General features: G+C 37.8%; 1 protein-coding gene across 1 annotated transcript; it reads left to right on the top strand.

The window, feature by feature from the left end:
* Nucleotides 1-209: 209 nt before the first annotated feature.
* On the top strand, nucleotides 210-3,670 carry LOC116016876 (cyclin-dependent kinase inhibitor 5-like). The gene is made up of 3 exons (XM_031257314.1): nucleotides 210-1,007; nucleotides 2,854-3,057; nucleotides 3,182-3,670. Exons 1-3 carry the CDS (start codon nucleotides 496-498, stop codon nucleotides 3,252-3,254), a joined length of 789 nt encoding a protein of 262 aa, XP_031113174.1. The 5' UTR covers nucleotides 210-495; the 3' UTR covers nucleotides 3,255-3,670.
* The last annotated feature ends 14,560 nt before the right edge of the window (nucleotides 3,671-18,230 follow it).

Genomic DNA, 18,230 nt, shown 5'->3' with positions numbered 1-18,230 from the left:
TTTTTCCTATTATTTAACTTCTATAATTCTCAATTTTCGATTATTCGCTTCCGCATTATTCCGGTATATTCCTAAAACAAACCTGTATACACGAATTGTCAAGTGTAATTACACATTTTCGCGGTCAAATGTTAAACAAAAATTACTTTGTTGCCATTTAGCCATTAGGGCAATTGTTTATTTCCATCTTAGCATCGGTATCGCCCATCTCTTCCTTTTCAGCCTTCTAAAATTAGTGCGCTCTCTCTCTCTCTCTCTCTAACCATCAACGGCTAAACCCACCTCCTCTTTCTCTTCTCCAACCGATAACTGAAACCCTCTCTTCTTTCTCTCTCATCTGTCTTGCTGTCTCTATCGATACACACAGGAACACACCCATACACCACCACATGTATGTTTTTATATATGTGTATTATGTATATACGGAGTATATTATTCTATCCATGAGAGCTGATTAGCCAGGCAGGGGAGGGAGTTTTAGAGAGAGAAAGAGAGATGGGCAGGTATATGAAGAAGTCAAAAGCTGCGGGCGAGGTGGCTCTCCTTGAGGTCACTCACGCACAATCGTTTTCAGGGGTACGTACTCGGGCCAAAACCCTAGCTCTACAACGCTTACGCCGGTCGGCGGATGAAATTTGCTGTGGCGGTGACAGTGGGTCCTACCTGCAGCTCCGAAGCCGGCGGCTGCAGAAACCCCCAATTGGTTTGGACTCGCGGAGGCAGAAACCCTCTTCGAAGGACTCCAACCCTAGCCTGGGCCACAACTCGAAACAGAATCAGAGTACCAGAGCGAGTTCGAGGGTTAGACACGGCTATTCTGCGATTTCCGGGTCAGTGAATAAGGAGGAAAATGAGTGTTTGGATGGCGTCATAAAGGAGGAGAACATTTTGCCGGAAAAGTGCGGTGCTTTCGAGGAAAATGAGAACAAAGTTAACAATACCGCCGGCGATGCGGGTGACGAAGCGTCATTTGGAGAGAATTTTCCCGAGTTTGAAGGTAGAGAGAGGTGGGTATATCTGGGTCTTTAATGGAGTATTTTCCCCCCCTATTCCAGTTTCCTTTTTTGTGTGTGTGTGTGTGTGTGTGTGTGTGTGTGTGTTTTGTTTTTATTATAAATTTGATTCTTTAGTCCTAAATTTAAAAGCGAAATTAATAGTTTAATTTCAACAAAATTTCGAAAATGAGATTTCTAATTGTTTTTTAGAATTTTCTTTGTCTGATTTTTGTCTGGGAAAAGAGAAAGTATGAGATTAAATTTTATGTTTTCTCTCGATTTTACCTGCTTCAGTCTTAAAGCCTTCTTTTTTTCCTGCATAATAACTCCTTCACGAACTGTTTTGCTGTGGGAAGAGATGCCAAATTTATTTCAAATAATCTCAACTTTCTTGTGACTATTCATGTGTAAGCGAAACAAAAAGAAATGTGGACATTGATAGTCCATTGAACGCATAATTTTAGGATTTTCTTGGATTTGGTGCTTTCTTTCCCTTTATACGTCACTTTCTGCACAGCTTTTGCTGCCTGATATTCCTTTTCTTTTTTCAGTTGCGCTCTGTAATATTGCTATAAAATGCAGAGCACTTGTAAAAGTAATGGTATATTTTGTTTAAGAAAGGTTACCACAAAAATGGTGCCCTTTTCCCCCCCTTTTCTTCCAAATAAATGCTACTCCTGTGACCTTTCTAACTGTAATCTTTAAACACATATGAGTAATTATTTCCAACCAAGATTGTGAACCCACAGCTTATCAACTAAATTTAACTTTGGAGGCAATTCCCTCGCATATTGAACGTGAATTAGGATATGTCCAGTGTTAAACCCAGAAGGAGACATATACATGTGCTTGCTTTTGTTGCTGAAAATGGTGGGCAAAAAAAGAATTTTGATGCTAGGAGCTCTGTTTAAGAATGATCTGCAACTATCACATATCAGATTTTGAGTCTTTGGTGTTAAGAATTTGGAAATCATAACATCAAAATTCTGAAGTTTGCTTTAGATAATATACTCTCCTGGTCCATGCAATTTTAGATTGGTTGTAGTGATAAATCATATATATGAGAGCATAAGTGTGTGATATAGCCTCCTTTTATAATCTTCTCCTCTGGTTCAGCTTTTCCTCTCTGTTCTTGGGTCCTTCTAATTTTCTTTTTCTGCTGTTGAAAATGTTGTCTGCCACTTTTATCATTATGATAAATTTCAACTTATTGATCTTCTCTGTGCAGTTTGTTTCTTATATTTTGTAGCTTTTTCTTAATTTGTAATGGAAACAAATATTGTATTTGCTAATGTTGATGATCCAGTGAGATTATATTTTTGCTGTAATCATTATGAATAGTTCTTTAGACTTTTTAATGGTTTTGCATTCGATCTATTTTCGGTAATAGAAAATTTTAATTGGTTGAAATACACAAGAACAGATAATTATGGAAGAAACAAGGTTTCAAAAACCAGTGGATCTTGGACATCCATCGTATTTGAGTGAAAAACTTTTCTTTTGTTGTTACTTCATAACATTAAACATGCATATGGGTTTGTTTAAGCCTTAAAGTTGTGCTGTTGCAATGATTACATGGCACATGCAGTGTGGAAAATGAGTATGGGGTATCTATCTCTCTTTATTGAAGAGACGGATGAATATTTTTTATGAACATTTTGTTTATTTATTGGTGAGCTTGTAACGATATTAGATGTTTTAAATGCTTTAGCTACTGATATCATGTAAGGATTTTACCAATATTAACCTGTCCTTTTTTTATTTTCATGTTCCATAGTACCTAACTGTTCTGTTTATGGTCTTACAACACTTATGAGTTCTCACAAATGTATGGCATATGGTTCTCTCTTCCTGATAGGACCACTAGGGAAAGCACACCTTGCAGTTTGATAAGAGATTCGGATGCCATTCAAACCCCTGGCTCCAGTACAAGGCCAGCCAGTGCAAGGGAAGCCAACAGCCGAATGCATAACTCACTGCGAAGACACATCCCAACAACACATGAAATAAATGAATTTTTTGCTGGGGCAGAAGAGGAGCAACATAGAAAATTTATTGAGAAGTACCACTTTATTTATCTGCCATTTTACTTTGATACTATGTTTTTCTTTTTGTCCTCAACTGTTTGTCAATAACAACAGTCCACACCACATATTAATTGAGGTATCCCTAAAAATTTCATGCAGGTACAACTTTGATCCAGTGAATGAGAAGCCTCTTCCTGGACGCTTTGAATGGGAGAAAGTAAACCACCCTTAAAAGGTGTGTCAGTGTTCCATCTGGACCTGTCCTGCATTTACTAGTTTCATCAGTAGGCCGGCACAGGGAGAGGTAGGGAAACTTCATTTTTTAGTCATCTTTTTACTTGTAAAGAACGTAGGGCAGTGAGGTAGGTTGTAGACTAATGATCTGTAACGTAACGCTCGAAACTGACAACAAATACAAGAAAATCCTTTCTATCTAACAGATCATCAAAGGAGAAGGGGATGGGAAAGGTTCATTGGCTTACAGTTACTCGTAGGATTAGTAGGGTTTGTTAGTATTTGCATTTGGTTGGTACATAAGTCTGCTGATCTTGTTGTTTCCATTGCAATGTAATTTCACTTTCCATCCACCCCATACTTGTACTGATGGAACTAAGAATTATGAATAAATGAACCCCATTTTCCCTGCTTTTCTTGTTGTCTTCTCTATTATATTGTTTTCACCTATCACCTTCTGAGTAAAGACGCTGTTGGATTTTGACCTGTTTCTATGCATGTGAGACTGCACTTTTTAGTAACTTACTCCGTGTTGCTTATACCTGCCAATTCTTTGCTTCTTGTGAATATGGTGAAGTTGCCTTGATTGGTGAGCTTATGTTGTAAGAATCTTATTATTTGCTGGGACAGCATCTTATTGTATGATTGATTTGATAAACTTGTTCAGATACAAAAATGACTACCAAAAAAAAAAAAAAGAAAAGAAAAGGGAACACTTTAGAAAAGAGAAGGATGAAGACTGTAGACAAGCCAGGACAGGACAATGTTTGACTAGAGGACATTCGCATTTTTGTTTGAGAGCTGGATTAATAAATGATAAATAATTCTCTTCTTCCGCTTGTATTTATGACACCAAACTTTGATGGCTTTTGGTACATCCCTAACTTAATGCGGTATTGTGCAATATTTGCCAAATGGTCAAAGGATATGCTTGGGAGGGAGAGCGTTTCATTAATTCACCCTTTTTAAATTCCATTTGAATGAATTATAGTTACATTGAGCAAATACCAATTTTGGTCCCACGACTATTAGCAAATTGATAATTTTGGTCCACATGTATAATTTTTACCAATTTTGGCCTCACGACTATTATTATAGTAACGACTATTATTTTAGTATCAATTTTTATCCACGACTATTGTTTTAATGGAAAAATTTATCGCGTTGGTCACCCATCCGTTTAAAATGTGCAAAAATCTAAACTTGTTAAGGGTATTTTCGTTATTTCAACTTAATATCCCAATTTGAGCATAAATAAATGGATTCAAGTCCTAAGATCGATCAAATTTTGTAATTTTCCTCCTCATTTTACCTTAATTTGACGAGGAGAACTGTGAATTGTGATAAATTTTAGGGCTTAAATCTCTTTATTCATGCTCAAATTGGGATATATTGAGTTGAAAATGACGAAAAGACCTTTAAAAATTTTTAGATTTTGACACGTTTTAAACGGATGGGTGACCCGTGCGATGAATTTTGGCACTATAACAGTAGTCGTGGGACTAAAATTGATAAAAATTAAACATGTTGACAAAATTGTCATTTTGCCAATAGTCGTGAGACCAAAATTAGTATTTGCTCTAGTTACATTGATTTGAGCAACTTACTCTTCGAATTTTAAAATTTTTAATTGGAAACTTATGTGGGTGTGGATTATATGTTACGAGTTTTTTTTTTTTTAAATTTAATTAGTGATCTTTGATTCAAGAACCAATGAGTCTTTTTTTGAGTACTACTGACTCTGTTACAATGTAGTATTTGTTCACAAGAACCAATTAGTCTATGCTTTAATGTTTTTAAGATTTTACTTGACACAAATATAATTAATACAGTCATACGAATTTAACCATTTCAATTCCACTTCACCGCTTGTAGGCAGCCTAAGTAGTTGGCGCCAGTGGCAGGCAGCATAATGTGAATCTTATCTCCGGGCTATCTTAATCCCTCACTAAAGTTAGGTTAAAGCCATCCAATTACTCGCAATTGCCTAACCAGTGGGCCAATGGTGATGCATGACTAAAGGAATGAGATTCCTAATGTTAATTATTGGGGGGGGGGGGGTGAAAAAGGCAATTGAACAGTGTGTGGTTGGTGATTATGATAAAATTTTTTTTTTCTTTATTGGTATGATTAAAAAGTTAAGAGGAACACACAATTCCCAATAACCTATGCTTAGGATTCAAAAACTGAGCCATATGTTTCTTATGGGCAGATTAATATGTTAACCAATGAGTCTCTCTTGTTAGGAACCCATTTTAAGTTTTCGTTTGACACTTCACCCTGTGCTGCAGATGTGACCAAATCACTTTAATGAGTTTGTAGTTGTCTTCTTCCTTGCAATTTTTTGTGACAATAGTGTTGATATTCAAAATCCCACCCCCAAAGTAAATCAAGAAAATGGTATTTACTTTACCTCCACCCCTATGGCCTAAAAGGAACATTGGAAGGTGGAAACCATAGCCATTGGACAGTTGCTTTGGTTCTTGATGTGGCCACTGAATTGAATCAACAAGAACCATGGGTGGTCATGGTCAGCAAGAATTATCATGACCACCTAGAACTTTTTTTTTTTAATTTTTTTTTGAAATTTTTATACAAAAACAATTCCTAAAAAAATACCACTAATGGAAATTCGGAAACTAATTTCTCAAAAACTAACTTAATAGCAATTTATTGATTCAGTCAATTTTGAAACAAACATTCATTACATTTGGTTTATGAGAATAAACTCTCTAACTATAGATTTTAAACCCTTTTAAAAATTGAAATATATTTATACTATAGAAAACTCACATCTATTCTCAATGTGGGACAAATACGACAAATTATTGTGTGGATCATGGTCCACATAATGCTGTGTGGATCATAACAAGAAGTACATTTTTAATATACTAAATGTACATTATTTGTGTATTCAGTACACAAATAATGTACATCCCCTGAATAGAATATACATTATTTTTATATTGAATGTACATTATTTGATAGTATGGTCCACATTCCACACAATAATGATTGGACAAATGCTATTTAAATCTTTCCTAAGCCCATTTTTTCCCAATTTAAATGGGTATATTTTTCATTCATCCATAATCTATTTTGAGTATAGAAATATACAAAATTTATCATCTCAACTGGAAGAATCAAATCACTTTGACTCACCTCAAATAAAAGATTTTTTTTTTTGATAGAAAAGAGGGAATAATCCCGGTAAAGAAAAATTACAAGCTGTCTACCCTATGCTCACGAGGGAGTCTTCTAAGGAAATAGGGCCCAACTTTATCCTCATAAAGAATCATCTTCAGATCATTTGGAACCTCCATAAACTGGTTAAAAGTTGCAGACCACCTCAAATAAAAGATCAACCCCACTCAACTAAAAAAAAAGTCTCAAAATGACTATTTACATGCCATTTTTGTTAATTTTTTCAACAATGTTTTCTTACTAAAGTTATTCATATTCACCTTTTAATTGTTATGTTAAGTCTTATACATTTATGAAAAAACTCGGATTTTGATACTGAAAAATTAATAAATTTAGTCTCAAATTAATTTTGGTAAGTGTAGTGAGTACTACAGTACGCGTGCGTAGTTTGTTTGTCAAATTCTTTCTAATGTTAGTCCTTCCATCAAAAGCTAGTTAAGTGGACGTTAAACAAAGGGGTAAATTAGTCCTTTCACCGGAGCCATGGCAGGTGAAAGGACTAATTTACCCCTTCATTTAACGTCCACTTAACTAGCTTTTGACGGAAGGACTAACGTTGGAAAGAATTCGATAGTCAAGTGTCAAAATTATTCAAATTAAAAGATGGTGACCAATTTTGGAAAATCAACATACTCGGAGGACCATTATTGGAATTAACTCATTATGTATTGAAAACAATTAGATTAACTTACCACATTAATTATTATTGTTAGAATTATTATCCATATCCCTATGTTTGTTTAATTTCTATTAGAGTAATTAAGGAAGACCAAATACGTGTTTACGAGTTATAATTAATCATGAAATGCAACCAAACATATAGATAAAAATGCATAAAGAAAATTGAGACACCAAGATTTTAATGTGGTTCAATCCACAAGGCCCTAGCCCAAAAGGAAACTCAATTCACTATGGATTTTTAATTATATAAGACATAGAAACTTATACAAGTACAAAATCTAAACACTTGTTGTTACTCTTTATGTAACGCCCTGAGAATTGAGAACACGACTCCCTTGTGTTGCGAGATCCCTTTGTTATAAAAATTCATACAAACGCAACAGAAGTATCAATTGCTTTTTCTATATTCTACGTTTAAAGAGGGAGTTTGAATGTTCTTACCCTTGAAGCGTGCTTTGGCAGAATCAACAACTTGGATCGTCTAATTGTCCGACCTCTAGCCTGTCCACAGGTTGGGCACGCGAGAATTCCCATTGATTTTATGTAAAAACTATTTTTCTTTCTCTAACTAAAATCTCTTTCACTTCTCTTCTCTAAGAAGAAGGGTAAGCTAAGGCTATTTAAATAGTCTGGTTTAAGCCCAAAGGTACTCGCCTTTAAAAATCCAAAACTAGACAATATTGAATTAAATCATTAATCATCTATTAATGTATTAATCCAATATCGGTAACTCCTTATCAATTTCTTTAAAAGTTCTTAGCATTACCACGAACCGTTAAGGTGTGCCTTTCTAGGTTCATAGTCAAATTAACTAGCAACGAGTAATATTTAATAATTCATTCTTTAATAACTCGTAAGTCATAAGTGACACCTAGCAGTATGTCATAACTACCTAGTTGACAATGAAATATATGTATATATATTTTAATGAAACTTTTCCTTACAAATATCATGCAACATTCATTCCACACAACACTTATTCCGAACAAGGTAAAGGTAATGGACAAACTTGGTCAAACTCATAAATTTGGTCTATATGTCTATTCAATATTCTTAACCTAAAGTCCAACATCATTATACTTTGGCCAGAGATTCTCGTTGTAAGATTATTGAATAGACTAGAACAACCTTCTTACCTCAAGGCGATGAATCCTCTATTGAACGCACACATGTCTCCGTACAATATTGAACTAGGCCACCAAATACACTTATAGTCACATAAGGAACAAAAGACGCATATTAGCAAAAACTAGTTCACCATATGTACGAGACAATCATGTTGTCTCAAGTCAGTAATTGTTCAATGACTTGTTATCTAACAATCATCCACATGTCCACTCTCCGTTTCTAATATGGAATGACATGTGACTCACTATAAGAAGGACAATGTGCTAGTCTATTGAAGTTATAATACCCAATTAGAATTCCATTGACTAGAGACATTTTTACATTACTTCATTTATTAATTCTTTGTCACTCATATTCTTACCTTTTAAGAATGAAGAATTAAGAATATTGTACGGAATAATATCAAATATTAATTGAGACAAAATAAAATAAAGAAAAAACTTATTTATTATATTTATTTAATTAGAATACAATGTCCAAAATAATAAATGTTGGCTCCTAGGGCAGATGAACGTAGGTTATTGATTGATAACAGAATTACATGAATAATGTAGTACCTATATGAGAGCCAGCATAAGACTCTCCTAGGCCATAGGTACTGACTATTGACTATAACTAACCACTACTGACTAAACCATATAATATAAAACTATAATATGTTACATGGTTAATACGCCCCCTCAAGCACAAGGTTGGGAGGTAACAACATTGAGCTTGGAGCGCAGAGTAGTAAAACGCTGAGCCGGAAGTGGTTTGGTGAAGATATCTGCTATCTGATCTTGAGTTGACACAAAACTCACCGCGAACTCGCCTGAAGCAACCTTGTCGCGTACAAAATGATAGTCCACCTCAACATGTTTAGTACGAGCATGAAATACCGGATTAGCAGCCATGTAAGTGGCTCCCAAGTTGTCACACCATAACGTAGCTGGCTGACCTGAGTGCAAACGTAACTCCCGTAGCAAGGAAATAACCCACGTGATCTCAGCTGCTAAATCTGCTAAGCCCTTGTACTCGGCTTCTGTCGAGGAGCGAGCAACAGTGTGTTGCTTCCGAGAGACCCATGAAATCAAATTCGATCCGAAAAACACTGCATATCCACTGGTAGATTTTTTGTCAATCGGACAACCTACCCAGTCAGAATCAGAGTAGCCATGCAGGGCGGAGTGCGAAAACGGAGTAATACGAAGGCCCATGTGTAGTGTGCCCTTAACATACCGCAAAACCCGTTTGACTAAACCCCAGTGGTCAGCTGTAGGAGAGTGCATGAACTGAAAAAGTCGATTAACAGAAAACGACAAGTCTGGGCGTGTAATAGTCAAGTACTGGAGAGCGCCAACAATCCGACGGTACTGAGTAGGGTTATCAAACGGCTCAAGAGAAGGTGTAGTAGTCTGAGTGACTGAGCCCGAACAAGAATATCCTGCATATACCTTCTCTGTGATAACAAGAGTCCTTGTTCATATTTCAGAGTCTCTATCCCAAGGAAGAATCTAGGTGTGCCTAAATCCCGGATCTTGAAGGCTTTAGAGAGACGGAGAAGCAATGAATCAACCAAAATTGTGTCGTTACCCATCATGAATATATCATCGACGTAGACAAGGAGATAAACCCGAGAATCTCTTGCTGTGTAGTGAAAAAGTGAGACATCGGTCTTGGAGGATGCAAAACCGGCAGACGTTAAGAAGTCTTGGAGACGTTTAAACCATGCACGCGGTGCTTGCTTCAAGCCATACAATGAACGCTGTAACTGACAAACATGGTCAGGGTGTTGCGGGTCTTCATACCCGGGAGGTTGTTTCATAAAGACAGTTTCTGCTAGATGACCATTTAAAAAAGCATTATGAACATCTAACTGTCGGAGAACCCAGGAATGCGTGACTGCAAGAGAGAACAGAAGTCTGACTGTCGTTGGTTTAACCACGGGATTGAAGGTGCCAAAGAAATCTTCTCCTGCAACCTGATTAAAACCTTTTGCAACAAGGCGAGCTTTATATCTTTCAATAGTCCCATCTGCCTTGCGTTTGGTGCGAAAAACCCATTTGCAGCCGATTATATTCATAAGCGGGGTGGCCGGTATTAGTTTCCAGGTGTTGTTGTGCAATAACGCATTAAATTCCTGATCCATTGCATCTCTCCAATGAGGATGTTTTACTGCCTGAGTATAGCAGGTTGGGTCAGTTGTAGTGTGTAGTGCATAAAATTGTTCTCCTGTACCTTTAGTCTTTTTGCGTGTGTGCATAGCATGTCCTCCTGCTGTTGGCTGTGTGGCCACACCCTGACTCTCAGATACTTGGGGGCCCAAAGTAGCTGACGAGCCTGAGTCAGTCTGAGTCCGTGATGAGTCAGATGGATGAAAGGAAGGATCTGAGACTGAGGGCACTGGCGGAGAAATAGGGGGAGCACTAGTACAAAGAGGTGCAGTTGCCCAGATTGATTCTGCACACTCTGGTGTTATATTCTCCTGTAAAGTCTCCTAAAATGGAAAAGTATTTTCATCAAAATGAACATGACGGCAGGTATAGACCTTACTAGTGTTAAGGTCCATGCAACGATATCCCCTATAAGTGATTGGGTAACCTAAAAAAACACAAGGTGCGGACCTAAACTCAATTTTGTGCCGATTATACGGGCGGAGATAAGGGTAACAACGACAGCCGAAGACACGGAAAAAGGTATATGGAGGATAAGTGTTATAGACTTGGAAATGAGGTGTTTTAAAACCTATAGCTGACAAGGGTAAACAGTTGATTAGAAACGTGGCTGACTCGAAAGCAAAGTCCTAGAATTTTAGAGTTGTAGAACTTTGGGCTAATAAAGATAGCCCGGTTTCCACAATGTGTCGGTTACGACGCTCTACCCTTCCATTTTGTTCGTGGGTATGAGCACAGGATTGACGGTGGGAAATCCCTAATGATTCAAAGATATTATGTAGATGACGGTATTCCCCTCCCAAATCAGACTGTATGGCTTTGATAGAACGCGAAAACCGACGTTCTACCATCGCCCGAAATAACGTGAATATTTTATAGATGTCAAATTTTACACGAAGTGGATAATACCAGGTATACCTGGAGTAATCATCTACAAATAGAACGAAATATCTATAGCCTGAATGGGAAATAACAGGAGACGGACCCCAAATGTCCGTAAAAATCAAATCTAATACATGGGAACTATTATTGGGAACCCTATCTAATGGAAACCGCGAGGACTTCCCAAGCTGACACGCCGAGCACACATCTAGAGTGATGGCTTTATTGGATGTAACCGGACAGTGTTTCAGAACCCGTTGCAAGACTTGATTATGAGGATGACCCAGACGCTGGTGCCAAATTTTGGACGAGGCACGGGCAGAAATTAAAGCTCTATGATTGTGAGGAAGAGACAGCTGATACAACCCGCCCGAAGTGACACCTTTAAGAAGAACCGCCTGCGTGGTGCAGTCCTTCACAAGAAAATAATTTTTATGAAATTCAAAAAAGACGTCATTCTAATTAGTGAATTTATAAACAGACAGTAAAGAAAGAGATAAATCCGGGACATGGAGAATATTGGTCATTTTTAAAGGGTGCATCCTAGAGGGGATAACCGTGCGACCTACACTAGTTATATCCAAACCTGAACCGTTTCCAACTTTTAGAATGTCATTGCCAGTGTATGGCTCAGAGTGATCCATCAGACTGGCATCCGGTGTAGTGTGCGATGTAGCTCCAATATCTGGGAACTAGGAGTCGGCCGCCGAAGGAGTAGCTGGATCACCGGAGTACGCCGCATGCACTTGCTGCGATGGTTTCTCGTCATATCGACAGAAACAATTGATGGCAGTATGGCCGTAATTACGGCATATCTGACAACGCGGTGAGTTGCGGCCACCGCCACGACCGGAATTCCCTGAGCCTCGACCGCGCCACTGCCGTCCACCTCGACCACCAGAGTGTCGCCCCCCGTTGTTGTTATTATTCCGGCCACGTCCAGTGTAAAAAGCTGCGGGCGAGGTTTGCGGCAACGTAGAGTCCGTGCCACCAAAATCATCGGCATGAAGAAACTCCTGCGGCTGTAGGTGATCAGCCAATTGCGGTAGGGTGATTGGCGTCGCAGCCGCCGTAAGGGTGCTCGCTATGGCGCGGAACTCCGGGCGCAATCCCCGGAGAACGTACAGTAGTTGTTCGTCGGCAGTGAGCGGTCGCCCGGCAAGCGACAACGCTTCGACAAGCATCTGTGCCTGCCCGAGGTACTCCGCCGGTGTGGAGTTGCCTTGACGAAGGGTCTGAAATTGTCCGAGAAGGCTTAGACATCGCGTTCGGGATTGAGATGCGAAGGCAGCTGTGATCGATTCCCAAACCTCCCTGGAAGTTTCCTTACCGACGGCCAAATACATGACCTCGCTAGTTAGGGAAGAAACAATAAGGGAGAGGATGCCTTGATCCTGCTGTACCCATGAAGCGTACGCCGGGTTGGGAATCGGAGGTGACGACGGCGCGGCGGCAGAGAGGGTGGGAGCCGGGCAAGGCACGGAACCATCCAAGTATCCTAACAGCCCTTGGCTACGGAAGAAAGGTAGGATTTGCGTGCGCCAATATATGTAATTTCTGGCCGTTAATTTGATGGATACGTGATGGTTGGCGGTGGAGATAGAAGCCGCCGGCGGCGACGGCACGGGGACAAGGGGTGTTATGGCGCCGTCAGAGGGTGGTGCTGCCATCGGAAACGGGTAGGGTAGGGTGTTTGGGAGAGAGAGGATCTAACCTAGGCTGATACCAGATGAACGTAGGTTATTGATTGATAACATAATTACATGAATAATGTAGTACCTATATGAGAGCCAGCATAAGACTCTCCTAGGCTATAGGTACTGACTATTGACTATAACTAACCACTACTGACTAAACCATATAATATAAAACTATAATATGTTACATGGTTAATAGGGCATACATGTCTAACACTCTCTTGCCTTCAGATGCAACTCCCGTTGTAGAGGTGAACTCCCATTCAAAAATATTGGTAACCAATTTCTTCAAGGTTAAACTATAGTCTTCGTTGCAGTACGTAAAAAATCTCTTGAGTGACCTATTGTTTAATCCTTTGTTAGAATGATAGAATTTCTTCCCCAGCAACTCTGGGAATATATAGTAGTCATTTGAACCCCATATGACTATTTCCTTGTAAAAAAAAAAAAAGAAAAAATTTCCCAAGTGTAAAAGGAAACATAGATGGAAACTCTGCTGATTCTCTGGCTTGACTTCAACAGAATTTTCGAGCACCTTACTATTCGAATCTAAAAATGATTTCATCTAGAAAGATATAACCACACGAGTTACCTTTCCAAGGGAATCTTATTCAACTCAATCAGATATATGTAGAAAGAATTATGCAAGAAATACCACACAGTTGTAACTTCTCAAATGAGAGGTCTCAAGTTTGAACGTCAGTGTGGGGCATTGACTCTTTGTATTTCAGTAGGTTGAGAAAGTATGTATGAATAGATACTACATTGTAACACTCAAAAACAAAATAACACATCAACAAGCTTTCCAAATCTAAGTTAATTTTGACTAAAAATACGCTAATAAAAATATTATATTAACAATTTATGATACTTAAAAATTAAAAAAATTAAAAAAATCATCATATTCCCTAATTAATTGTAAATTGGTTGACCACATCAAAATCTATAAACATGGTTGAAAATAAAGTTCATATACTAAACATCACATAATCAATATTATGAGGTAATTTTATTCAAAATGAAGAAATCTCTTATAAAAAGTCTCACACTTGTATCATTAGACTATAAAATCATGAGTGATTACACTTGCAGAACACATGGAAATTTTCAAGTCTGCAAAATTTGTCGTAACCCCCACAACAAAATATATGTGAAGTTGAATGCCGAAACTCCAGTGTTGTTTCGATCAGAACAATATTTTACTTCTCTTTTTACTTTTACTCTGTACTTATTAAAGGGAGTGTTTGGCATGGAAGAGGAAGAGTACTGAAGAGAAATGGTAATCCACCACTACAAGGAAAACTTTGTTGAAGTAACTTGTAACTAGAAACCTCACTATATTTCAGAGGACTACCCCTCTTTGAGGCCCCATTTGGTACAACATTTGAAGGTTCCATTGTCGCAAATGTCATTTGGTATAAGATACTTTCATATGTTCTTGGCCTGTCTTGAGTAAATTTATTGTGGTCCTCCCTAATCTTAAAAAGGATGTCATACATACATTTATTTTCTTTTGTTTGCTTTTTGATGTTGTGTGTATAGTGGGAGTGAAGGTGAAGTGTTAGGTGATAAAACGAAGAGTCAAGACTCCCCGAGTGTCGTGTCTCTCAAGGATGGCGAATGGGAACCAAATTTATGTTGGCATTTAAGAGGTTGATAGGTAAGAGTTGCAAGAATCAAAGGGGGAAGTTGTGTTCATGGTTGGTTGGGTAAAGGTTTTAAAGGTAAAAAGGGATAGAAAATACAAAAGGTAAAAGGAAGGGGTGCATGCCAAAGTTAAGCTAAAGGATTGATTATCGTAGGTAGCTTGGAATTGGGTTTCGGGATTGATCTAGGGAGTCACGATCTTTGTATTGAGTGGCGTCACACTCAAACTCTCAATCCTCATTCGGTTGAGGCATTTCATCGAACACCTAGCCTACCACTCCTCTCGGATCTCATCCTTTCAGATTAAGAGCGGAGATATAGATGAGTTGGGCTCGTGAGAGGCCGCTATCGCGCACTCTCTCACTTCCACTCGGTTTACTACCTATCCCGGCTAGAAATAGAAGCAAAGATTGAACAACATCATCCATAATACCAAGATCATAATATCAAATTATAAGCATCAATCCATAGATCAACAAGGGCACACACACCCAACTACTCTACTTTACCATAATAAACATAAATAGAAGCAATATAAACAATGCAAGAATATAAAAGAGTAAACTTTATATTAATAGAAGAGAAATTATACCTAAAGAGTTCTTGGATCTACATCTTCATCTTCAAATCCTAAATCTATTCTAAGGAGGAATGTTTTCTTCCCCAAAGGGGAAGAATTTGGAAAGGGAAATCAGATCTAAAGCTATTGGGGGCTGCTGGAAACTGATCTAAAAGACCTATAAAGGGCATATATATAGCCCCCAAAATCTCGCCCTAATAATTTCCGCGCTGTGTCGCATCCACGCGGCTCACACGCGTGTGAGCGTGTGTGGGAGCGAACCAGTAAGCGACCACGCCACTCACACGCGTGGTGAAGTTTGCTTCTTCTGTCTTCTTCTATGTTGTAGCTCTCGTCGATACAGTTCCATAGCCACCTGTCTCGCCTCATTTGGACATTTCTAGCTCCAGTTACGTCCGTTTTACTGAAGTGTCGCCGGAATGCCCTTCGAAGTGCAAGAATTGTGCAAATTATATAAAAACACACAAGATTAGTCCCTAGACCTATATGCAATAGAATTACCCTATCTTAGCATGTTTCTAGGCCTAATGGACATCTATTATAGCATATTTTACACCTAAATGACCCATAAAATATGGCTACTTTTGGCACTTATCACTTTTCTATCTTAAATAAAAACTATATCCACATAAATTTCTTTTGAAACTATGCAATTCATCTTATGTCTAAGGGTGCTGAATTTGGCTCTCGAATGCTTGTGTCATTTTCTGCTTTACTTCTTCTATCTACCTGTAGTACAAATAATGGAAAAAAGAATCTAAAATAATTTATCATACAAGTTTAAATTTATTGTGGTCTTGTTTGATCCAGCCTTAACAAAGATGTCACACATTTGTTTTCTTTAATTTGTACTTTTAAAAAAAATTGAATGAAAACCATATCCACAGAATTTGATCGGATAATTTACTATACATGTTTAAAATTATTGTCTTCCTCTCCAATCCTTAAAAAAATGTGACACGTTTGTTATTTTTTGTCTACTTTTCTATATCAAATGAAAACCATATCTACAATAAGTTTCTATTTGGACATAAATATACAATTTATCTTACTACTAGAGGCTCTAATTAAGTTTGTTTCTTCTGTATTTTTTCTCTTTCTTTCTTTCTTTTTCTTCACTTCTTTGACTTGAATATAATACAAATAATAGATAAAGACGAAGATACAAGTTTAAAAATATTTGTAAATAAGATTTTATCTATGTACTGATACATCAACTCTATATGCAATAGCTACTAGCTAGTAAGATTTTAGTCACATGATGAAAGATAAATAACAGGTAAAGTGTGAACTATGTCTAGGTAGAGATCATATCAATAATGCTATATATGTAGCACAATAAATTAATAGCCAAAAGGAAGTGTGGTGGTTGGGTAGTATGAACCAATTCCTAAGAAATTCACTGAGTCAGTCTTTGAACCTGTTTTGGCTTCCTGCACTGAAAAGAAGAAGAAAACACCATTGTCTAGTGATACTGAATATGATCCCCCTGTCCAACAAGTGTTCAAGCAGTTGCGTTCTACAACCAAAGGAAAGCAACCAATGGTACCACCTCCACCAGATCCAAATGCTAAGAAGGCCAAGCCAACAAGAAAAAGAAGTGTCACACCTGAGATTGTTGCTGAGTCATTTGAGTCCACTGAGTTTCTACCCACTTTGGTCAATGTTGAGATAGAGGAAAAATGAGCCTCTATGATAAAGAGAGAATTAATTGTCCAGAGGAGCATTGAAATCAACTAGTTGAACTCTATGTGTGATATTGTTCCATTACTTCAAGAAGTTGGTTTGATGACTACTGTTGAAGATGTAGGTTCTCATTCAAAGCTTCTTGCCTGTGAATTAAATTGTAATTTGACTAATGCAATCAATGATCGCTCAACCAAGAAGTTGTACAAAATCTTCATTCAGGGCAAATGGTTCAACTTCAACCCAGATGTGATTAATAGCTATTATGGTCATGATTGCATAGAGGATGAAGAGATTTCTAATTGGGATCTTGTGGCCAAGACTTTGACTGAAGGAGTTACCACTTACTGTCCCTCGGCTGAATCAAATGTGCTTTATAGTGCTGATCTAAGCTCCAAATTTGTCATTCTGCATCGGTTGTCAACTTACAATTGGATTCCTTCTGCACACCACTATATTGTTTCTAAGGACCTTGCTGCTTTCTTGTTCAGAGTTGGGACTAAGAAGATGTTCAACCTAAGTCGAAGTATTTTCGATCATGTTCTGACATTCATTCACCGTAGGGAACAAAAGGTTAAACTGCTCTATCCTAATATGATTTATGGCATTCTCACAACACAGGGCTTAACACCTCTTAGACATGAGATTATTCGATCTTCCCCGCTGTACAAAGTTGATGAGAGGCTACTCGGAGGGAAGCATGTCAAGGATGTTAAACTAGTGGTTTTAGCAGAAGACACTCCAATGGCATATCTAGATGATCAAGCACTCACTCCTTACATCAGAGACTTAAGGTAGTCCAAAGTATTGAAGGTTAAAATAGTAGAGCTCGAGACAATCAATCATCTTATCACTCACCAGTTTGAAGTTGCATGGACTGAGCTTGCTACCATTCTACTGCACCTGAGTCTTTCTAAAGTTGAGATAGATACTCCCACAATCGAGGGTAAAGGCCTTACTCTTGCGGTTTGATGCTTGCTTTGGCCATTATCTAACAAAAAGAGGGAGTAGTCTAGACTCAGGGGGGTAACAAGGAAAGTTTTAAGGTTTTTTTTTTTTTATTTTTTTTTTATGACTTTGTTACTTGTTTACTTATTTTTTACAGACCTAGCACTAAATGTTGTGTGCTTAGTATATGGTCTATTGGGCCTGTTTTTTTTTTTTTTTTTTTTTGCACTAAACAGTTATAGTCCTTTGAATATGGACTTTCTATACTTTGTGTTGGTAATTTACTCTTTTCAAAAATAGTATATCTGCGTCCTTATTGAGTTGTTTTGCCAAATAATAGCCAAAGGGGGAGTTTGTTAATGATTTAA

The sequence above is a fragment of the Ipomoea triloba genome, chromosome 4 (assembly GCF_003576645.1).
Source record: "Ipomoea triloba cultivar NCNSP0323 chromosome 4, ASM357664v1".
NCBI lineage: Eukaryota > Viridiplantae > Streptophyta > Magnoliopsida > Solanales > Convolvulaceae > Ipomoea > Ipomoea triloba.
This window is presented reverse-complemented; position numbering and strand designations above follow the sequence as displayed.